Consider the following 24,274-nt stretch of genomic DNA (forward strand, 5'->3'; position numbering starts at 1 on the left):
TTCTCCCATGAGAAAACTCTGCCTCTGCCATCCTGAGCCTGCTTAGCATACCCTGCTTAGAAATGCAAATGTTTCTGTTCTTCTTATACAATGTAAAATTGTTCTCTTTTTGGTTATCATTTTTCTTGGGCAATGTACCCTAACCACATAGAATGTTAATGTTTGTCTAGAAGTTAGTAACCATTCTTCGACTTTTACACATTTAGATTCCTTTTGACCCACCTCCCCTTTTGCTTATGATTTTAGATCTCATGATTTTTGTTTATGGTTTTGAATCATGACAACAGCCACTTATGGTTAATGTACTGATAGGCTTTACTTGTGGTTTTTGCTCTAACCCCTGGAAGGGGTCACAGAATGCAGGCTTGCAGCTTGCCCTCATCCTGCCCAGCTCTGGTGAATAAAGATGGTTCCATCTCCTACTTTAAAATTGACTCAGATTTATTGCAATCTCACCATAACATGGCTAGCTTATATACATTCATAGGTCTAGTTAAAACATTTGTAAGACCTAATTTAGGAGCTGGGAGTATAGCTCAGTGGTGAAACACTTGGGTGACTTGGGGTTTGATCCCTAGTACTGGAAAAAAAAAAAAAGACCTAATTCAGTTTTGTTCATTGAACCTGCACTAACAACTGGATGATTTTGATCCAGCCACTTAAACTTGTTGAACCTTCATAATTTAGTGGAGCCGTTGAAAATCAAAAAGTCTGGGTAAAAATTCTGCCTCAAATCAATTAATATCTCTGAGCTACACCTGTATCCTCTTATAAAGGATGCTCCTTCCTTCCTTCCTTCCTTTCTGACATGGGGATTGAATCCAAGGGCACTTTACCATTACACTACATTTCTGGTCATTTTTATTTTTTATTTTGAGACAGGGTCTTGCTAATTTGCTAAGAGTCTCACTAAATTGCTGATGCTTAAACTTGTGTTCCTTCTGCCTCAGCCTGGCTGGGATTGCAGGCTGTGCCTGGCAAGTATGCTATCTTGGTTGGGGCTATTATAACAAAATACCGTAGTTTAGATGGCTCCCACAAAACAAATGTATTTCTTACAGTTCTGGAGGCTGGATGTACACATGTAAATTTGAGGTAAATCCAAATATTCAATTCAAAACAGATACAATACTCACTCATAGTGTTCCTTGGAGGCTTAAAGCAGGTTTTATGGTGGTGGCAGTGGTGATGGTGATGGTGGAGCAAAGCAGGCCTGCCATAAATGTAGTCCAGTGATTCCAATCCTTAAGACCTATTTAGAGTCATGCACTACATGTTACAGGCTGTTGCTAACTGGGGATCAGGTCAGACAACCAGTCTTTCGGGGGGGTTTGTACTGGAGGGGGAAACACATATACTCATATATGTATCTATGTATGCAGATTATAATGATAGGAAGCACTTGAAACAATCTATTTGAGTGGCCAGGAAAGCATCTGAAGGGCTGTGTTGGGAGCTGAGATGGGTAGAATGAGTCTTGGTCAACTTGGGGAAGAGGACAAATCCAGATTCCAAATTGAATCTTTGTGCAAAAGCCCAGAGGCAGCCAGGTCCTTATTTGAAGGAAAGCCCTGTAGGGGTGGGACACTATTAGGTGGGGAATGTTTTGAGAAGCATCAGAGGTCATGTGAATCAAAGGGCAGGGAAATATCCTTAGAGTTTGAATAAAGTGCCAAGATGAATTTTGCATTTGGAAATATTTTAGATATTTCCTAGGATAGGAGGGAACTTGGGTGGACAAGCAGATGCCAGTTGAAGTGTTATACATCAGTACATGTGAGGATGAGACAACTGGGGCTGCAGAAGAGACACAGAAGTGGGTGCATTAAAGAGAAGGTTGGGGGAAAAAAACAAAACATGGACTTGGTGATGAATTGGGGTGGAGAATGGACAGGTGCTCCATTGGTGTTATTTGTAAAACATGACCCTTATGGAAAAAGTAAACACACTCTCTAATAAGCAAAATGCTTTTTGAAATTTTATTTGTCATATTGTAAAGTAAGCCAGAACTTCTTAAACATGCATTTGAAGAGATTTTTGCAATTAGTTTAATAAAATGAGATAGAAACCTTCCTTGTTTTTAATTGGCTCTTATACTCCACATTGGGGTAGGGAGAGGGAGAAAAGAAAAAGTTACTTTCTTTGGGGAAAAAGAGAGTGCTAGCTGCATTGTCACGGGCAAAGCTTTTCCAAGTTCAATGGCAGGCAAAACTTTTTTTTTTTTTTTTCTTTGTGGTGCTGGGAATCAAGAGTGCTTCAAGTCCACGCTAGGCAAGCGCTCTGCCTAGGCTACACCTCCCGTCCTAAGGGGCACTCTTTATAGTTAATGGCAACGAAAAGTTTCTCCATTGGTGATTTTCAGTGAGTTAAATTTGGGCGAGAGAACCATGGACTGGCAAAGACCCTGGGCTCCACCTCTCCCAGCGGCCGGCCCCACTTCCCGCCAACTCCAGGCGCGCCTCCGCGGCCCCTCCCACCCGGCCCGCAGCGTGCCCTCGCGGCCCCGCCCCTTGGTCCCGCGCGCCGGGACTTTCAGCGCGATTGGGCCGCTCCGCCCCCCGGCGTCCCGCCCGCCCAGACGCGGGAACGGATCTACCGGGTCGGTTCCCCTGCCAGCAGTGTGCCCCACGCTGCTCGAGTCCGCCTGGCCACTCGGCCCCCGAGGAGCCTTTCTCGCGACAGCGAGGCGATGCCGCGCAGCCGGCAGCCGAGGGTCCGCTCCGGGAACGAGCCTCGCCCCGCGCCCGACATGGAACCGGCGGGTGACGGGGCCTGGGCCCACAGCCGCGCCGCGCTCGACCGCCTGGAGAAGCTGCTGCGCTGCTCGCGCTGGTAAAGACGGAGCCTGGCTCAAGGGGGTGGCCACGGGGGCAGTGGCTCGGGGCATGGTCGACCCCCGAGGGTCCTCTCCCACTTGCCGTTTCCTCCTGAGGTTCCCGTGCGGCTTTCGGGCCGGCGTGCAGAGTTAGTCCTGCCCCAGCGATCTGGCGTTAGTCGTCCCCGCCCAGGTCCCCATTCCCATCCTCTCCGGCCGGCTTTCCAGCCTCTTGCTCCATTACGAACTAAAACGGAAGTTCTGGAACTTCAGCGGGCTGCAGAAGTGCTGGAGGTGTGGCCAAAATTGTGGGTCCCTGGCTCCACCTCCGGGATTTGAACCTGTTGGGCTGGGGTGGGGCTAAGGCTTTGGCGCGTTTTATGGTGCCAGGCACGGTGGGACGCCCTTGAACCCAGAATGCCCAGGGCTGGGGCCGCAATAGAGGAACTTGAAGTTTGAAGGGTAGTTAGTCTTTGCTGAGCTGGCCTTTTTGACATTTTCCTCATAACAACTTTAGGGGAATAGAGTGGAGTGTTAGAGACGCTTGTTAGGGGCTTATTGACAATGACGATGTGATGGGCACCACTATTCTAATTTTCCTTTCCTTGGTTGGATCAAAGGCCAGGGATATCCTGTATCACCGAGCCACATTTCTAGCTCCCCTCTTAGACTGTGTATTCGTTCCAAAGGCATCATTTAAACGACTGGTGTTTCTTGCTGCTGCTTTTCCTGTAGCCTTTTCTAGTATAGAATCCAAGAAGGTTTGTGAGTTCCAACAAGGGCTTTTTCATATCTTTAAAAGCATTTATTAAGCAACTGTTGTATGCACAGTTGAGTATTTCTGCATCAGGATCATCCTGGCATACTTTCTGCTTTTAACTGTCACAACAGTATTTCCTTTTGGACTTCGTTTTGATTTTTTTTTTCCCCTTTGATTTCCAACTTGTAGAATTCAGTTATTGCTGTGTTACATGCACAGATATTTTTTCTTTAAAAATAAAAACGACTTAACTGTCACAGAAATTTTGCACTTAATATTTTGTTTTACAAAAACTTTATATCTAACAAAATGACATCATTAGGCTCCTAAGAACAGTGGCATTTTTGCTAGAATGAATATATGAGGATATTCTGAGTTGTGTGTCTTTGTTTTCCCTAAACATATGGGTCATTCATCTGAGAATAAAAAATTTAAAAGTAGCATTTCTAGTTGTAATAATAGAAGCAGTTGTAGTTCACACCCTAACAGTCAGTACTCTAAATTAAACGTTTAGATGACCAGTTTCTGTATGGAAACATAGCATTTCACTTACTTAGACTGTAGACTGCCTGAGTTCATGTTCCAGCTTTGACACTATTGAATGAGCCAAGAAGTTCATTCTCTGTGTGTAAGTAATGATGAGCTCATTCTCCTGCAAGAATTTATTAATAATAATTGTAATAAATTTTATTCACCACCTGCAAGGTGCCAGATACTGCTCTGGGGACTTTGTAATAAACAAAGCAGACAAACAACTTTTATAGACCTTATATTCTGTGTGGAGAGGGGAGAAAATAGATGAAATTATACATGTAAATTGTTGAGTGGTGATTATCATAGAGTAAATGATAACTAATAAGTGTCATAAAAGTACAAAAAGATGTCTCTGCTTCTGAATGAACTAAACAGGAAGAGCCAAAAGTCTGATGGTAGCCATCAGTACCTAGGCCCAGATTTTTTTTAAACATAGGTTTATTTAGGAAGGTAGATACACACTCAAGGGAGAACGAATAAGTCTCATAAAAAGGAGAAGCCTTTGGGGTAAAGCAAGGAATACGCACTCCAGGGAGAATGTGGGCCATCTTCAGGGGGAGAGATAGCCCCAGATTTTTTAATATCTTTCATCTAGTTGGTGAGAGAATTATGCTGAATTCCGTTTTTTTAAATTTAATATTATAAACCACCAGTGGATGAACTGTAACTTTTATAGAGTGTATATTCTCATAAGGCTCCACAGTTTTTTTCTGTAAAGTGTCAATACATATTTTAGACTTTGAAGCCCTTGTTTCTATTCTTGTTTTTGTTTTTTTTACATCCCTTAAAAATGTGAATACCATTCTTTGCTTGGGAATTGTATGAAAACAGACTGCTGGCTTGATTTGGCCCACAGGCAATATAGTTTGCCATCTCAGTTTTAACAGGAAAAATGTCTTTAAATATAAAATTGTTTTTGATCTAAAATTTTATATCACATGGCACTTAATATTTAGAAGTGATTTTGCTTTCCCCTCTTGAAAGTTTGGAACTACTTATAGTGAGCAAAGATGGCCTGTTGTACCTTACCTTAGGGGGAAAATATATTCTTCTTATCTCTGTCTTTGCCCTAGTAGCTGTGTGACACTATTGCTGGAAGGTAGTAACTCAGGGTGGCCCGCTTCTTTCTTGCTTTCATTTGCCACCATTCAAAGCAGTGTCATGTTATTTGAAATTGTGTCAGTATGTCCTTTTACAGAGTTTCAAAGTTCTATCCAGTGGGCTAGTGATTACCCCGATTACCCTCACATTCAGCTTGCAGCTGTCATCTATCTGGTGTTCCCAGCTGTCACCTGTCTTGTGTAGCACATTGGATCTGTTTTGCAGCAAGCATTTCTTGCTGGTGAGGGTGAATTGGCTACATTACAGGGCATCCTTTCTTGACCTTTAACATGAGTATAGCTTCAAGGTGAAGCTGATGAAAGTGTTCAAGAGGCCAGATGTGACATTTGTGTTAGGGCCAAGTCTCACAACAAGATAGAAGCTATTTAAAGATTTGGAAAAATGAGGCAGGAAGACCTTATCATTTGAGAGGCTGGCAGAGAGCATAGTAATAATGTATTTCTACAGGAAGCAGGAAATAGTAATAGGAGCTGCCCTATAAAAGCCCCAGGCGTTATATGGTGGAGTTTTGTGAATTAATTAAGTACCTCTTGTCATAAATTGTGGGTAGGGTGGTTTGGACTTACAACCATTGTGTTTTGGGCCTTTGTTATTATTTTTTGCAGTGCTGGGATTGAACCTAGGGCCTCATGTGCTCTAGGCAAGCACTCTTAACACTGAACTTCATCCCCAACGCTATATTGGGCTTTAACATTTTTTTTTTAGTAAAAAGCTAAAATGTGATTTTATAACTTTTAGAGTAGGTGGGTCCCCCCTACCCCACATCACCCTTGTCATTTAAAAGGCAATCAAAATTAATTTTGTATTGTTTTATATTTTGAGGCAGCCTAGCTCAATGGTTGTTTGAGCATGGATTCTAGAATCAGACTCTCTGATTTAAAATCCTTCAATGATTTTGGCCATGTTATTTGATCTTTGTATGCTTCCTTTTCTTTATCTGCAAAATGAGCTAGTAATTGTTTTTACCTTGCTAGGTTGTTATGGGAATTAAATGAATTAATACTCATAAATAAAGGATAGATTTCCTGACTCCAGCATTCAGCTTTTATCTTTCTTTAGGAGTTTTGAATGTTCAGAGGCATTCTTAACGGGCCAGTGATCCTTTAATGGAATGATTGCTCCCCTTGGTTTGCTCTGGTGCTGGTTATTCATTAGAATAACAAGAAATCACTGAAGCAGTATATTAGTTAGCATTGATGAATTTTATATCCTTACAGGATGTATACTTAATTTTAAGGGGTAAAATGTACACACAGTTCAGGGTATATTGTGATGAAGGCCAAGGGGATGTGGAGAAGCATACTTTGGGTGGGGGTCCAGTGCAGGAAAGCTTCATGGACTTCTGAATTAGTCTTTGAGGTATGGATAGATTTCTATAAATGGAGCCATTTCTAATAATGAGAGGGGGGATTATTAACAAATGACAGTGTGCTAAAAAGAATTGTAGGATAAATGGAGCTAAGACAGGATCAGATTGATACAGATTGTTCCATTTGTTCTTGTAGTTAATTTCCTACAGAGAACAATTCACATAGCTTTCCTGGACTCTGTTGTCTTTCTCTATAATATGAAGAACAAGAACTAGCTACCTTTAAAACCTGCCTGCACTTTTTAGGTTTCATAATTATTAGTGTTATTGTGTGTAAAATATTGGTAAAACTTTTTATCAAAATTTAATGTAGGGCTGGGATTGTAGCTCAGTGGTGGAGCATTTGCCTAGCATGTGGGAGGCACTGGGTTTGTTTCTCAGCACTGCAAATAAATTAAAATAAAGGTCCATTAACAACTAAAAAAATATTAATGTACACAAAAAAGGAGCACACACATTGTTGGTGTTCAGTTTGCATCATATCCTCCAAATTTGAATTTAATGTTTTGTGGGATTTATTTATTTATGTGATATTTTGATTGATGTTTGTCTCCTTCAATTATACTAAATATTTCATAAAGACAGGTTTACATTTTTTGCCACAGTGCCAGACATGTAGTTTTTTAGTGTTTCTTAAATCATGAAAAAAATTTAGATCAGGTAGGATCACAGTTACAAAATGGTAATACCAGAATGACCTAGTTAATTCACCTGAATCTGCAGGAATCCTTCTGAGGTTTCTGGGGTTAATTACTCAAACTGAGCAGAGACTTAAGCCTCAGGGCATTTGTAGATCTAGGTCTTTCTTTTGGGAGTTAGAGCTAAATCCACCATACCCACAGTTCTGTAATGGGTGAACACCCAGCTAGCATGACTGCTGGAGAAACATACAAGACATGTGGACACCCTTTCTTAAATTTTTCTTTTACTTTTTTTTTTTTTTAACAAATTATTTTGAGATAGGTCTCGATGTGTTCCCTAGGCTGGTCTCAAACTCCTGAACTTGGGTGCATGCCTCTGCACTCAGCTGATGACCCTTTATACTGTCCCCCATAGCATAGGAAATGACTTTACAAGTGAAGTTATTGTTAAGCAAGTCTGGGTTCAGGAGAGATTTTAGGATGGCAGCAGGAAGTTTGATGCATATAAATGCTGATTGAAGGACCACTTCTGAGGGGGAGAAGGGAAGAGAGGAATGCCTAGGTGTGAGCCATGTATATTTGAATGTCAGGTGGAAGAGATGGGGCTTTAAAAGATCAGGAAGAGGAGCAGTTACTTAGACATTGCTTTATTTTGGAGAAAAGAGAATAAAAGACGGAATAGCCAATACTGTTTAAGTCAGGCATACATGGTATTCTCTGAGACTGAAATAGTAGATTCTCCTATAGTAATTAGATTTTATATTAATTTCCTGTTAAAAGACAGACTTCTGTTGCCCATTTGACTTTTGGGATATTTGACTCTATCATTCAACATTTATTGACATTAAACAGTTTGATAAGATTTTGAATTTTCCCTTGTGATTTACTTATATCTTATGTAAAAAATAAGTATATTGAACAAGATGCTTCCATGTCATTATCCATCACCATACTTACTAAAGACTTTGTGTATTTATTCTCCTAAAGATAAATATAACAAATTATTTGATTGGTTTGGAGAGCCTGTACATTTTCATATAAAACACATTGGTCCATGACTTAAAAATACTTTGGGGATTCTCTAAAATGTAAGAGCACTGAGGTAGTTGTCCTGCCTAATTTTAAATAGCATTTGATTTCTTATAGGAACTTAGGGAGCCATTCAGTTAAAAAGTAATTCTCAGTCTTGTAATCTAAACTGAGTCTTTTTTTCTTTTCAAGGAAAATTTTATATCAGTAGGATCTTTTTTTTTTTTAATTATTTGTTCTCACAACTTAGTTCTTCCCTAAATTATAATCCACTGACTGAACTGATCTAGTCAAATCAACTTAAAAAGTTATAGAAGTATGACTGAAGATGGGAAGAAAGTAGTTTAGTTGAATTTTGAAGGTACAGAAATCCTGTTTCATGCAAGTAAATGTCTTACTCATCTGGATTTTTTTATTCTAATATTTGTGTATATAAAACAGAAAAATAGATTAAGGATAAAAAGGAATTGCTAATACAAATACATTTTTGTATGTAGTCTTCTATTTGGTTTATTCATTAAGGATTTACTGAAATTTGCTCTCATGTAGCACCATGTTAGGCAGGTAATGTTGGGTTGGGGAGCTCAGATAAATGAAATTCAAGGTTTCTTGTCTGAAAGGCTATAATTTATTTGGAGATAAGGAAAATAGAGAATCAGTTAAAATTAAAACAAACAAAAACCCAACAACTTAGTTGATAATTGATAATGACATGGAATGGAATGCTATTGCTCATATTTTTTGGAATCTTATGATGTTTTATTCCTCTCAAGTCATATATTAATTTGGTTTTTATAACCATCCAGCTAGATTATAATTTCCTTAGGAAAGAGTGACACATAGTTAACTTCATGATCTTTATGTTTCTGGTGTCTGATGCGAATTTTGCATAAATGATGGCATGGAAACAAAACCCCAAGAATTCCTGTGCTTATTTGTTTAGCATCATTTTTATTAAGTGGGTAATGTGTTGGACTTGGATAGTTGCTTGGAAGATTGGAAGGTAGTCTGAGCCAAGTCCTGGGGCTGGAATTGAACATAAGATACTTGAGAATTGTTGCAGACACTGGTTTCACCAGAGTAGAACTTTTGTTAAGGAGCAGTGACAGAAAAGATGGCATGGGTAGAGTGTTAGTGATTATGAAGAAAATTTTAATGTTACATTATTTTTTCCCAGTACTGGAGATTGAACCCAGGAGTGCACTGAATTATACCCTCAGCCCCTCTTGATTTTTTACTTTGTGACAGGGTCTCAGTTGCAGGACCTCCTAAGTAGCTGGGATTACAGGTGTGCACCGTCATGCCTGGCTTACTGTTAAATTTTTAAAAAGTGAAAATAACACACACATAAATTCCTGATGGAATTAGTTGAATTACATTTGGCCTGGGGTTGTAGCTCAGTGAGAGTGCTCAAGGCCAGTCCCCACCACTAGCATGCACAAGGCCAGTCCCCACCACTGCAGAAAAATAAAGTTTGTTGCATTTAAAATTTTGGTCAGTAACTCCTAGTTGTAAAAAAAAAAAAAAAAAAAAAAAAAAAAAAAGTTCTTTTATTTCATGGCATCTTCTCAGCTAAAAGCCCTAGCCATTCTCAAAAAGCCTGGCTTTGGTACAGATTGGCGCCACCTCTGTGCATTGTCTGCCCTCTATCATCTTCTCTTGAACGCCATTGAGAATTGGCACTACCCAGTCTCTGCCTGGTCCCGAGCATACAGATATGCATATGCTTTTCATTCATATTTCCCTCATCTATTAACAACCTCAAAAAAGTCATCTAGCTCACTAATTAGAATAATTAGTTCTACTGATCAGTTATTCATAGATATTAAGTCACTGCTAATTACATGATAGCATCTTATTGCTAGGGTGAAGGGTAAGAACTATAGATAAAGGGTTCAGACTCATCTGAAGAAGTCAATTTAAAGTTTTGGAAGCAGAATCAAGGCACTGAATGAAGAATCAACAGAGAAAGCCAGGAGGCTGAGCCTGCATGGAGGTGGGTGTGCTGACATCCAGAGGTAGGAAAAGTAGCAGCTAAGGAAAAGCTAAAATGGGAAGGAGATGGAGTCTGCTGGTGTAGAGCACTTACTTTAGAGCTTTTATTTGTTCAAGACTGAGAGGAGCTGGGTCAGAAGGTAGAATGGGAGGCAGAGTCAAAAGGAAGTGGTTTTTAGGTAGGGGGAGAGATTACCTGTGCATATTTAGGTATGAGTGAATGAAGAAGCATAACTAATGATAATCAGTTCCTTTAGGACACATGGAAGATTTGGAAGCTAGAGACAAAGTATTCCATCTGAAGAAGGAAGAATGAGTGAAGACCTTGGGGAAGGGGAAGATTACTAGTGAAGTCATAGAAATGTGTCTAGGTTGTCACAAACTCATACCATTGAGTCCAGTAAGGTTAAGGAGGTTTGGAAGCATGGTGATTGTTTTAAATAGGTATCTATTGGTTTGTTTATTCAAGATCATCTAATTCATCTAATACATCACTTTGGTGAGATACAAAGTTGAAAAAGATGCCAGTTTTTTAGGGATAAATTTGTGTATCTTTCTTTTTATCATGGTTCTTCATAGCCTGAGCAGGCAAGGAAGAAATAGATTCTGACTTGTCTAGCTTTGGAGATTGGTGTTCATCAGCGTTGAAGAGCTCAGCGGTATTAAAGTACTGGTAAAAATGGTTCTGAGGAGTTAAACCTGCAGCCTGTGCTGGATAGGGAATGCAGGGAACTACTAGGCTGAACAGAATCTTCTCAGTGTGGGGAGCAATTGGTATTGGCAAGGGTGATGAAATTAAAGAGAAAGAGGAAGGGTTTTGTGATAGGAGAAAGTGTGATAATATCACACTTAGATCTTAAGAGGCAAAGCTTACAGTGAAGTAGAATTCAGCACACTTGATTGAAAAAAAGGGGTTAGTTTTCGTAGGTCAAATAATGAGCAAAAATTTTAGGGCAGTTTGAACATTGTATAAAAAAGATGATCTTAATTGCCAGAATCACAGAAGTCATATTTTTATCTGTATGTTCTATGTAGTGTGGCTGAAAAATCAGTTATTGTGAGTTTTTAAAAAGTAATGGGTTTTATAATGTCAGTGAGCACCCTTTTCAGTAGCCTGAGAAATAATATTGTGGCTGTCTACTCAGTTCTTTGTGTTCTTTCTGAAAGCTCAATTTCACTTTAATGTTTATATCTATTAAAATGTGCAGTGTGTTGCATTTGATCTTTCAAGAAATGGGCAGGACTGTTTTTATTGATATGTGGTATGTGTGCAGAGGTAATTGAATAATGATGGTATAAATACCTGGAGATCCTGGGGTTGGCGTTATAAACCTAGTGCACATAATGTTCATCCATTCACGGCCTTACTTCTCTGGGTGCTCCTGCTGCATAATATGCACTGACTGTAGTGATATGTGTTTTTGATGTGTGTTTATTAGGTAGTACCGGCAGCTTTTTAGCGCTATCAAACTTAGCAGGTATTTGATGGACAACATTGGGAATATTTTGTTTCTGTCTTCTAAATGAAGTGAATGTCTTTTAGTCTATGGACTGCCAGCTTGATGATTTCTGTTTGCAGTTGCTGAAAGAACAAAGCAATCAACTTGCTGTGAATTGAGAGTGACTTTTTTTTTTTTTTTTTTGGACAAGACATCTGTGAGAAATAGATGGCTACTTAATTGTCAGAAATACATGTTTGCGGGGCTGGGGATGTGGGTCAAGCAGTAGCACGCTCGCCTGGCATGCGCGGGGCGGGTGGGTTCGATCCTCAGCACCACATAAAAATAAAGATGTGTCCACCGAAAACTAAAAAATAAATATTAAAAAAATTTTCTCTCTCTCTCTCTCTCTCTCTAAAAAAAAAGAAATACATGTTTGCTTAGGGGAATCTCTGGATTCTTATGGTCAAGGTGACTATATGTCCTAGTTTTCTTGGAACAGTCCTAGGTTGCATTTGTTGGTTACAGTTATCAACCACCCAAGAAATTTAATTATCAAGAAATTTCTCTGTTGGATGGTACATTATGTCATTGTGATTATTGGGTCACATTTTGAGACTTGTGGTCTTTACCATATTGGTTTTATTGTTTGGTGAAGATGGACCTTAGTAGGTGAAAGAAGATACCAATGGTTAGTTTTCTCACCAAGAAGTTTAGAGGTTTAGTGATGATTAAGCAAGGTCATTCCTTTGACTTACATTATAAAAAATGTTACCACTTGCACTGGGTTTTGATAGTTTTCAATTTGAATTCAGCAGTCATACTATGAGCATATTTAACTAGGGGAGTAAAAGCTTTTTAAATGAATTTATTCTTAGTATTTTCTTTCTATTTGGTGAAAGGAAAAATGTGGTGGTATTGGGCCTTGTTTTTAATGAAATAAATGTTGGGCATGAAATGTTCGTAATTTCTTAAGTCTTAACTATTTTCCTTTGTTCAAACAGCACTAATATTCTGAGGGAGCCCGTGTGTTTAGGAGGGTGTGAGCACATCTTCTGTAGGTAAGTAATTAGGCCTTGATATATATAATGTAACTATATTTTTAAATAGGTAACCATTGTATAATCATGTTGATAATGGTACTTCATGTCTGTGTAACTTTCATAGCCTGCAAAGCAACTTACTGTGCATAATCTCATATTGATCCTTATAACTGACTTAATTTACAAATAAAAATTAAGCTCCAAGAGTATAACTTGTCCAAAGTCACAAAGCTTAGTCCTTTGCTTTGCTACTTTTTGGGGAAGAATTAATGTCTTATATAATTCAAATGCCCTTTTTTTTTTTTTAATCTAGACTTATAAATTATGAAAGTCTAATTCTTAGAATTTTTGTGTCAGTTTCCTGGGGCTGCTGTAACACAGAACCAAGAATGGATTGGTTTAGAACAATAGAAATTTATTGTCTTCAGAGTTCTGGAGGCTGAAAGTACAAGATCAAGGTGTTGACAGAGTTTATTCCTTCTGAAGGTTCTCAGAGTCTGTTCTTGACCCCTCCTTGTTTCTTCAAGGTTGCTCACAATCTTTGCAGTTTCTTGGCTTGTAGATGTATCTCTCTCTTCCTTCTTTGCTTTCCTGTTCATGGCATTCTCCCTTGTTGGCATGGCATATTTCTCTCCCTGGTTACATTTACCCTTTTCTAAGAATACCAGTTCTAGGGATTATGCCTCACCCTAGTAATTTCATCTTAATCATCTACAAAGACCTTGTTTCCAAACTGTGTCATATTCACAGGTACTAGGGAGTTGACTTCAGCATCTTTTGAGGGAACACAGTTCATATAATTGTATGGAATCATATCCATGTTATAATGTGAAAGGCCCTGGTTTATAGGTTATAAGATTATATTTTTATCTCATTTTGTTTCTTTGTCAGGAGAAATTAGTTGCAGAGTTTAATGTCTTGACCTAAGCATATAATATAGGCTCCTTTGAATGAGTCTTTTAATTATTTCTAGTTATGTGAGTGACTATCTGGCATGAACAAACTATATTCTGAAGTTTGAGTATGTATGAAAACAATTTAATATGTGAATTCAGTGATTTGAGGATATGTGGGAGGCAGTATGCTTGGGGTCTCATTTTCTTTCTAGAAATATATCCATATTACTTGAGGGTACATACAGTAGGAGGAGGGGTTAGGAGATGGTATTATTGCCTACCTGATATCTCCATTTATATAATGAAACCGCATTTCAAACTTGTTATGTTCACAGCACATCTCTTGATAATCTTCCTTTCATCCTGTTCCTGCCTTGGCAGTCTTCATTGAAGACTGTCTTTGCTTAAGGCAGAAAACCGCAACTCATACCTGATTACTCATTCACCTTATCCCACATGATTAATTTTTATCAATTGCACCTTAAAATGTGCGCTGAATCATGAATTTTCCTACTTTTTTCTATATTTGCCACTGAAAATCTTTTTTGTTTTCTTTCTCCCCAGACTGTTGTAATAGTTTCATACCTAGATTTTCCTTTTTGGCATCATTACCTCTTGTCCATTTTCTACTTTATTTATTTATTTTTAGTACTAGGGATCTAACCCAGGGCTGCTTTACCACCGAGCTACATTGCTAGCCCTACTTATTTATTTTTTTGAGACAGGACCCTGCCTCCAACTTGGGATCTTTCTGTCTCAGCCTTCCAAGTCACTGGGATTATAGGTGTGCTGTGCCTGGCCATTTCTACTTTCTTTTCAAGTGTTCTTTTAAATGTGTAAATCATATCCATATTATTGCCCTCCTTAAAATCCTTCAGTGGCTTCCTATTACAATTAGAATAAAGTCCAAACTCTGTATGTAGGTTCACAAGAGGCTGTACAGGAACTATAATTCTGCCTGTCTTGTGGACCTCATTTCCCTGTGACTCATATTATTCTAGCCACTTTCTCCTTAAACACTCTAAACTCGCCCCGGGGCTTTTGCACTTGTTATTTCTTCCATGTGGAATATACCTTGAGTCTGACTTTTCATGAGCTATGTTTCAGCTGAGCTGTCACTGCCTCCTAAAATACCTTCTGTGATCCCCTTAAGAATTCATCCACTCCCTGTCCCCACTCTGTAGCAAGCACATCTTGTTTCAGTTAATGCACCATGGGTTTGCTCACTGTGTACAATAGGTCACCAACAAAACTAGTAGAACATAATGAAATTATATGTAAAATGTGTGTGAGGAGAAAGAATCCATACCTTTAATCAGATTCTAAGGGGTCTATAACTTAAAATGGCCAATAAAAGATTAAGAGAGAAATGAGAATATCTTGAAAGAGAAAATGATTCTGTGTATATAACATGAACAGAGGAAAGAATCCATTCGGTGCAGTTAGGATTTGTTGTGATTAGATTATGCCAAGCATTAGGGCAGGTGTTTAGATTCTTTGTAGATTTTTTAAGTTTCATAAAACTGATGACTAGTGAATTTTAAAAGATGATTTTGAAATAATTCAACTGAAATAGAGGTAGGGCAGGGTGAAGAGGTACAAATTTTAATATTAAGTGTTGTGGTAATTTCAAGGTATGGCTGACTCTCTCCACAGTTCTCTTTCCTACATTCAATCAAACAGATCAAAATATTTAAAACAAAATTTCATTCCTATTAAACATATACAGGATTTTTTTTCATTTTCCCTGAATAGTACAGTTTAATAATGACTATTTTATAACATTTACATTGTATTAGGTATTACAAATAATAGAGATGATCTAAAGTATATGGGAAAGCTGAGTGGGTGGCATGCGGAGGAGTGCAAGTTCCAGGCCAGTGTCAGTACTCAGCAACTTAGCATGAAGAAAGAATGAATACAGGAGAATGTGTATAGGTTATATGCAAATATTATGCCATTTTATATAAGGAACCGGAGCATTCAGAGATTTTGGTATCCACAGGGTATAGGGGACTGCAGAAGTCCTGTAACCAATCCCCTGTGAATATTGAGGGATGGTTATATGCTTGTGCCAATCCCTGATAAAGTATTTCATATGCTCTCTTTAAGGTATAATTAATTTAAGGCATGTGGCAAGAATACTCAAACTTTTGGTCTCAGATCATTTTATACTTTTCAAAATTGAGAACCATAAAGAGCTTTTATTTGTGTGTATGTGTGTTTGTGTATGAATTGATTGTATAAAATGGAGACTTTTTAAAACATAATAATTCATTTAAAATAACAATAAGCCCATTATGTACTAACATAAATAACACTTTAAAAATAACTATTTTATAATCCAATTATTATACATTTTTGCAAATCTCTTTAATGTCTTGCTTAATATATGACAACTAGATTCTCATGTTTGGTATAGTTTTTATTCTGTTGTGATGTGTGTCATTTTGATTCAAATATGTAGGGAATATCTCACCTTATGCATAGTTGTTGTTGGAAAAAGTCATGTTTTAATAGCTCTTTTAGGTAAACTATACCAAAACTTGACAAGTAGAATCTGAAGCTATATGTTTTTGGACTGTCTGCATTAAATTCCATTGGTTTCTCCAATACTTTGAATTGATCTTTTGGCTCACTGCATTATGTAGATCTATTGAGAAATGATGTATTTTTCAGAATTCTGGATTGATGTTTATATAATAATTTGAGAAAGTTATAAAACAGAATACAATTGAACATTCCTAATCCAGAAATCTGATACCCAGAATGCTCTGAAATGTGAAACTTTTTGAGTGCTGACATGATTCTCAAAAAGTTTTGGATTTTCATATTAGGCATGTTAAACTGATAAAGTCTGTACAGATATTCCAAAAGTCCTAAAACTTCAAGCTCTGAAACACTTCTGGTTCCAAACAGTTCTGGTTTCAGATGAGGGATGCTTAACCTGTATCTAAAATATAAAATAGCCTGCTCTAAGTAGTATTGCAGTGTTGGAAAGTGACTTAACTAACTGGATCTCATTTGCTTCATCTGAAAACATGTCAGTGGTTCTTAAGGAATGGATTTCAGATTGTATTTTACTGGTATTCCTCAAATGTTGTACACAAAAATCTATTTAAATTGCCTGGGTGTGTTGGGATCAAGAGAGTTCTTTTTCTTTATTTTGTAAATTTATTTTTTTTTTTCTGTTCTGATTTGAGATAGTGTTCACTATGTAGCCCAGACTGGTACTGGGCTCAAATGATACTCCTGACTTAGCCTCCTGAGTATCTAGGACTACAAGTTCACACTGCTGTACCAGGATCAAGTTAAGCAGTGTAAGCAAACAAACTTAAGGAGTTGCTTTGGTAAAGAATTTGGGCATTTATTGAATTAGATGATCTCAAAGGTCTCTTCCAGCTCCAGAATAGTTGTTACAGATTCATTTTTAAAGTTTTTTTTTTTTTTTTTTTTTTTTGTGGAGGGGGGAGGTGTTTTGTGTCAAAAATCATGCTAAGAACCAAGGATTAAAAAAAAAAAAAAAATTGAAATACCACAGGTTTTGTCTAAGGATAGTTCATATTGTAGTGATCCTTTGTGCCTATAAATGAATGGGTTACATGGCAGTATAGTGCTTGGGGAAGACCTGACTTTTACAATTATTATACTCCCATGTTAACTAACACCTATCTGATGAGGCAAAAGAAGGAGTAGATTTATAGGATTCTGGAGTTCAAAAATGTGCCTCAGGGGGCATTGTCAAGCACCATTACTCTTTTTAAAAGTTTTTACAGGAATCTGTATTTATGTTCATAAAATTTCCAGAGGGTTTGTAATCCCAAAAGTTAGAAAAACACTTTTATCCTAATGTTGAGACTGTAACACTCAGACAATTGAGGTAATTGAATCTACAGATTAACTTATCTGAAAGAACCAAAGATCTTCTCTCACAAACTAAAGCCTTAACATACTTGTCCAAAAATGAAACTAAAGATACTTTTCCAGTCTCTTTGCACTAGTTTTAGGCATTTCCATGAAGTAGAGTGTTCAGCTTTAGGATAGGAGAGGTTGAGATGCATGGCTACATTGACTTAGATACTGGATCTGTTTATTTACATCTTCATTTTACCTCATCCTTTAGCAGCTGTGGATTTATTTGCCTGATCAATGTCAGGCAAAGTCAAGTCTCTCATAGCAAATTACATCAACAGCTTTAGATTTAGATTTTATGTGTGTGTGTATGTGTGTTTGATAAAACACTAATTGAACAAATTGGCTGTTACATGTTAGAACAACCTCTGCTGTTTACTTCTGCTCAAAATCCACTGTTTTTTTATTTTGTTTTGTTGGAGTTCAGATTCTGATGTTTCTTTATTTTTTTAATTTAAGTGATTGTGTAAGTGACTGTATTGGAACTGGATGTCCAGTGTGTTACACTCCAGCCTGGATACTAGATGTCAAGATCAACAGACAGTTGGATAGCATGATCCAGCTTTGTAGTAAGCTTCGGAATTTGCTACAGAACAATACGCTTTCAGGTGAGAAATCTCTCTCTTCCTTGGTTAATCAACTAATGAATTGGTATTACTCACATAAAGCATCTTACCAGAAATTATGAAAGACATTTCAGACTTTATGATCTATAGTGGTTGTTATTGTTTTGTTTTTTGGGGAATCATTTTGATAATTGACAGGAAACATAAGAGATGATCAATCTAAATCCCTTGTTTAGATTTAGATGGGAAACCAAGGTCCAGAAAGGTTAAGTGATCTTGCTTTCAGTCATTTATGTAGTTGGTAAGAAAAGCAGGAAAGATAGAGTCCATTCCATTTGATTGTCAGTCCAGCAACTTTTTTTACTACTTCATATTGGCTGCTTTTTACAGTTATAATTTCTGTGGAATATATATAGAATAGTGATTTGGGCCTTAATAATGCCTAATTCACTTAAATATACTTTTGCAATATAGAATACAGCTTTCTTCCGTGGATCACTTCTAGACTGAATTAATTAGATGAACACATTTTGAAAGAGCAAAAATCTAATATTCATTTTCTTTTCTATTTAAATAGGGGTTAATGTTTTTCAAATTGTTCTTAGTCTCTGTTTATTAACCATATATCTTTCCGTTGGGGTTTCTACTGAGAACTAATTAGCTGTGAAAAGAAAGGAAAGTGTTTTGAATCTTCATAATTGGATATTGGAGTTATCTTTTTATTGACCATATCATGTCATTTTAGTGTGTGTTTATAGGAGAACCTTTTCTTGCTTGGCAGGATGCCATTAATGATTGATAATGTTCATATAAAATTATTAAATATCTGTTTTTCAGTCTTTTGTTCTTTGAATTCTGTCATGATGTTATTGTCAGTTAATAAAGGTGAAATTGAAGAAAAAAAAGAAATGAGTTAAATAGGTAATGTTCATAATTTTAAGAAGAATTTAAATCATAGTCTACCTTTGACGAGTTTCATCTCATTATATGGATCATTGTATTAGACTTCATTTTTTATGATGAAATATGTTATGATGACATAGTTCTTATTTTCAGATATAGTTGTCCACAATTTTTTTTGAGGTGCTCTTTAAAAAAATAATATTATAGTTATAAACCTCTTTTAAGAATATAGAGGGGAAAAGTTTTGTCATTAGTTTTCTGGGCTCTTTCTCCTTATTCAAAGATGTGCTCGATGTGTTTATTTTCTAGTTGGAAAGATTGGTGTGTGATCTTGCCTCCCCCACCATACCCCCACACCTGTAGGCACTATGGATTGATGCAGGGATTCTCAGGCAAGGGTCTGTGCATCTTAAGCAGTGTTTGGAGTTGGTCAGGAAGGATCAGTGAGCCCCTTGATTCAATTGTACAATATGAACAAATTTCATGTTAGTGTGAAAGTGGCTTCATAAGATTCTTAAGAGTGTGTAATATGTTAAGATAATTTGCTGTGCATTCACATTTTGGGTTTTATCTTGAACTTTTTTTTTTTTTTTAACTCTTTAAACATTTACTTCTTCAGTTTTAATACACATGGATGCTATTATGGGGCATGGGGAGGGGCTGAAGAGGGGCAGGTTATAGCCTCCATTGGGATCAGAATGTCAACAGTATTACTTATAAATTATATTACATCAATTTTATTTACTGATCTAGGCAGCCAGAGGATGGAAGGATATACAATGTGACGTAAACACATTCACACCAGGGGTGAGGGATGCTAGCAGGAGACACAGCTTTTTAACATCAAAAAATATATAAAGTATTTAGCAAAAGTTACAGAAAACAGACCAAACAAGCAAGTTTCTTTTGTTAGAAAATACTTTGAGACTCTTATTAGACAAAACTCTTCTAGTTACTGTGTAGTAATGTATCCATTTATTAGAGATACTGTAACAAAGTGTGACAGACTGGATGACTTAAAGAAGAGAAACTGGTTGTCTGGAGGATAGGAGAATGAGATCAAGGTATATGCAGAGTTGGTTACCTTTGAAGTCTGTGTGGGAGAATCTGTTCTGGGATTGACTCCTTGGCTCAGAAATGGCTGTCTTCCTGTTCACATGATGCTCTCCTTGTATGAATGTTTATCAAATTTCCCTTTTGTCAGATGTGGTGGCTCTTGTTGGTAATCCCATTGACTCAAGAGACTGAGGTGGGAGGATCACAATTTGAGGCCAGCCTGGGCAACTTAGTGAGATCCTGTTTCAAAATAAGAAATAAAAAGGACTAGAGATGTAGCTCATTGGTACAGCACCCTTGGATTCAATGTCTAGTACCAAAGGAAAGAAAAGAACTTTCCTTTTTTTTTTTTCCCCCCTGGAGTACCGGGGATTGAACTCAGGGACACTCAACCACTGAGCCACATCTCCAGCCCTATTTTGTATTTTATTTAGAGACAGGGTCTCACTGAGTTGCTTAGCACCTTACTCTTGCTGAGGCTGGCTTTGAACTTGCGATCCTCCTATCTCAGCCTCCCAAGCTACTGGGATTACGGGCTTGCACCACTGTGCCCAGCTGAATTTAACTAATTACATCTACAATGATCCTGTTTCCAACGAAGGTTATATTCTGAGACACTAGGGTACATGTCCTCAACAAAGAACTTAGGGGACAAGTAAGGGACAACAGTTTAACCCATAACAAGTAACAATGACATTTTTAATAGTGTTAAAATGAGACGAGGACCATGCAACCTTAACTGCCCTCAGTTATGGCATACGGGGATCCTGGGGACCTTGGGGTACAAAAAAGAACAAGATCCACTCTTCCAGAAATTTTACTGTACTGAGTCGTTTGAGTCATTGGTATAATTTTCATATTTTATAGACTATGCAATATGAAATGCTCTAATATTTCATTATTAAAGAAGGTTTAGGAAAATTGAGTTTAGAACAAGGTTCTAGGTGACATCTGAGGCCAAAAATACTGTCTAATCTAAGTATAGGTGAAGTTGGAAGAAAGATAATGGTAATTCATTTTCTGAAGGCATTTTGTGTTTATTTTCCTTACTATGATGAGTAAAATGCAAGGCCCTGGGTTCCATTGCCAGCACCAAAAGGAAAAAGTAATAATCCCTTCAGTCCTTGACAGAACTTAAATAATGCTGTCTTCAACATTACCTTATTTTAAGATGAATCAGAACTTCACTCTTTCAGATAAACCGTAACCAGTATTTTAGAAGAATAGGGAATCCTCTTTAATTCCCTCATCCTTGTAGGTGAGTAGACTGAAGACCATTTTTTTTCCAATTAGTGCAATTTTTTGTTAAAAGTGTTGGTATTAACTTTTTCTTGAACTGAGTTGGGTGAAAAATGGCAGTGCTATTACTGATATCGTAGAGACTAAACTTAAGTAAAATAATATTAAAACAAATTCTGATATTTTGGTTCACATGATTCCTTTTGTATAATGTAATACCCTTTTTTGCTATTTTGATAGATAGTAAATCCATAGTATAATTAAGCTGAAATGTATCTATCCAGGTATGTTAATTCCATGTACAAAGCTTTTTAAAATTTTAATGTAAATTGCATCATTACAAGTTTGTCTACTTAAAGTCCTCCCAGAATATACTGGCCTTTAGGAGTATGTGGGATTTTTTTTCTGGGAGTATATTCCTTTATTTCCTTGTAGTTTATCTCGTTGGTACATTTAATGCAGTCCTCTGTGTTAGTTTATCTAGTAAGTACTTTTAAAACTGAAATGGTAATAAGGTATACCATATAGCAGCTAAAAGGAAACAGTAATTGCAAACAAATGATGTCAGTCCTTTTTATATGAAAATGATCTCATTATAAGATAAGGGTGTTAGATTAAGTGACTCTTAAGGTCTAGCTCCAAAATTGTATAATTCTGTTAAATCACGTGCTGAAGATGATGAATTAAGTGGAATGGTTAAACATTTCTCACTTTTTCTCTGTCTTTTTAAAAACCATGTAGTTCACAATTTATCATCCAAATGAACCTTGTTACTTGCATTTACTATAAAATATATAATTACTGTAATTAAGGTGGGTAATTAGGAAGAACTTGTCAAATCATGGACATAGTGTATGGTATATTGAAGATAAAGAAGCCTGATTTATAGTAATACTTGCTTAAATCAGCTTCCAACAGATTTTTCTTGGTTCAGTGTACATTAAAGAGAAGAGGTTGTCTTTCATATTTTTCTGATGGCCATTTAGGGATAATTTTACCTTATTCTTTATAACATAATCTGCTTTGTACTAATAGAGTAAAATTTTAAAGTTTTTATTTTCCCTTGAGCCTCATCATATTAAATTAGACCTTGCAGGTGCTGGTTGAGTTCTATGAAACATGTTGGTGTTGGTAACATTAAAAAAAATGCTTTGATCAAGCTTTCATGGGTTCACAGTTTTCCAATTTAGAGAGAGATGCCAGTCTTTCTGGAGTGATTATATAATGTTTCATATGTGCAGTAACTTTTTGTGATAGATGAAGATGAGGGCCTGAATAGCTGTGTTGCTGTTGTTTTTTAATAACACTAAATACTTCTTATAAAATAATCATTCTTCAGTGAAGGTGTTAATGTTATACAGATGATAAGAAAAGTACTTTCCTTTGATTTTTTAATAAGGGACTAGTTAGTCAAAGAGATTTCTCAACTTTTGTTGTGAAACTTATAATAGAGAATAATTTGAAAGGCACACAATGTACATCATTATAATCCTTTGATGTGGATTAATGATAGTAAATCACATTTTTCTAATTGCTTCTCTTTTCTATAGTTTTATTAAATTTTAAGAAAAAACTTGGCCAAGCAGCTCCTTAGTAACATGTGCATCTCTGTTCCTGTATATTTTGAGGTGTGCTCTGAAATATTTAAATTCAGAGAATAGAATTCTTTTAAATGTCATCATTAAGAAATTTGCTGTGTAGAAAAAGGACCAATATTTTTCTTTATGAAATTAATATGATAATTTATCATGCTTAGAATCCTTCACCCATAAAAACGGTTATAGGTGTTAATTGTATGATTTATATTCTGGTGGTAGTATTGTAGTTGCTTTTTACAGTTTTATCTTAGATAATGCTGTGTAAAAGTCACCAATCAGCTGTGGTCCTTGCTTAGTTATACCAAATTAGGTAATTAAAATCTTTTGAGCAAAGTAATTATTACAAAATGATCAATAAAATTATTGTGTTTGTATACATTGCAGAAATAGATACTCTTGTCATACATTTCTTTATAAGTTACGAAATATGTATATCTGATAATGAAATTTGTTTCCTTTTTAGATTTAGTATTTTTAGTCAGTTGAGTGTGTTAGTACACTCGTAAACCTTAATTTTCTTTTAAAAACTCAATTCTGCATTTTGTAAGATTATAAACATTGAGGACTTTGGGATTTGACTTATTTTTATTGAAAATGTTAACATCTGTGTTTAAAGAAACAAATTTTAAAAGACCAAATACAGGTTTTTACAGATTACCTGAAGGTTAACCTTTAAATCTTTGTAATCCTGAGTCTGTCTTTAAACGTAGTCCTGGTAACATTTCCTTTTGACCTTTCCTCTAGTCTTGAGATTATATCAGAAATGGCTTGGTTTTCAAATCCACTTAGTAGTGCAAAGAAAAGACCTTGTTGAATTTAGATGTAAAATCACATTGTGAACGGATGCCTCATTCTGATTGTTTTAGTTCCAAGATCCTGTCTTAGTAACACTTTGTGGACCATATGATGTTCAACTATGATATAAAAAAAAATATTTGAGCTGGCACTGTGGTACATACTGTAATCGAAGCCACTCAGGAGGATTGCAAGTTCAAGGCCAGCCCTGTGCAACTTAAAACCCTGTCTCAAATATATATATATATATATATATATATATATATATATATATATATATAGGCATATATATATATATATATATAGGCATATATATATATATAGGCATGCAGCTCAGTGGTAAAGTACCACTGGGGTCAATTCCTAATACTGCAATCAATCAATCAGTAACCTGATAGAAAGGTTAGGAGGGTCTTTCCTTATTTAGATACATACTTCTGCATCTAGGTGAGTTATTGGTTTTCTGTCTTCAGTGAAATGCTTCCTTTTCACCAGAAGGAAGTAGTCACTGTTTGGGAGTATACTTGTTTTTTTTTTTTTTTTTTTCCCCTTCCGGTTAGGT

General features: G+C 36.6%; 1 protein-coding gene across 1 annotated transcript in view; it reads left to right on the forward strand.

The window, feature by feature from the left end:
• The first annotated feature begins 2,586 nt into the window (after positions 1 to 2,586).
• The window catches only part of Bard1 (BRCA1 associated RING domain 1), a 69,001-nt gene continuing 47,313 nt past the window's right edge, over positions 2,587 to 24,274 (forward strand). Inside the window, exons 1-3 of the mRNA XM_027941904.2 lie at positions 2,587 to 2,832; positions 12,709 to 12,765; positions 18,015 to 18,163. Coding sequence (XP_027797705.1) covers positions 2,690 to 2,832; positions 12,709 to 12,765; positions 18,015 to 18,163 — 349 coding nt within the window. The 5' untranslated portion in view covers positions 2,587 to 2,689. The remainder of the gene's footprint in view (positions 2,833 to 12,708; positions 12,766 to 18,014; positions 18,164 to 24,274) is intronic.

This window comes from Marmota flaviventris, chromosome 11, assembly GCF_047511675.1.
Source record: "Marmota flaviventris isolate mMarFla1 chromosome 11, mMarFla1.hap1, whole genome shotgun sequence".
Classification (NCBI taxonomy): domain Eukaryota; kingdom Metazoa; phylum Chordata; class Mammalia; order Rodentia; family Sciuridae; genus Marmota; species Marmota flaviventris.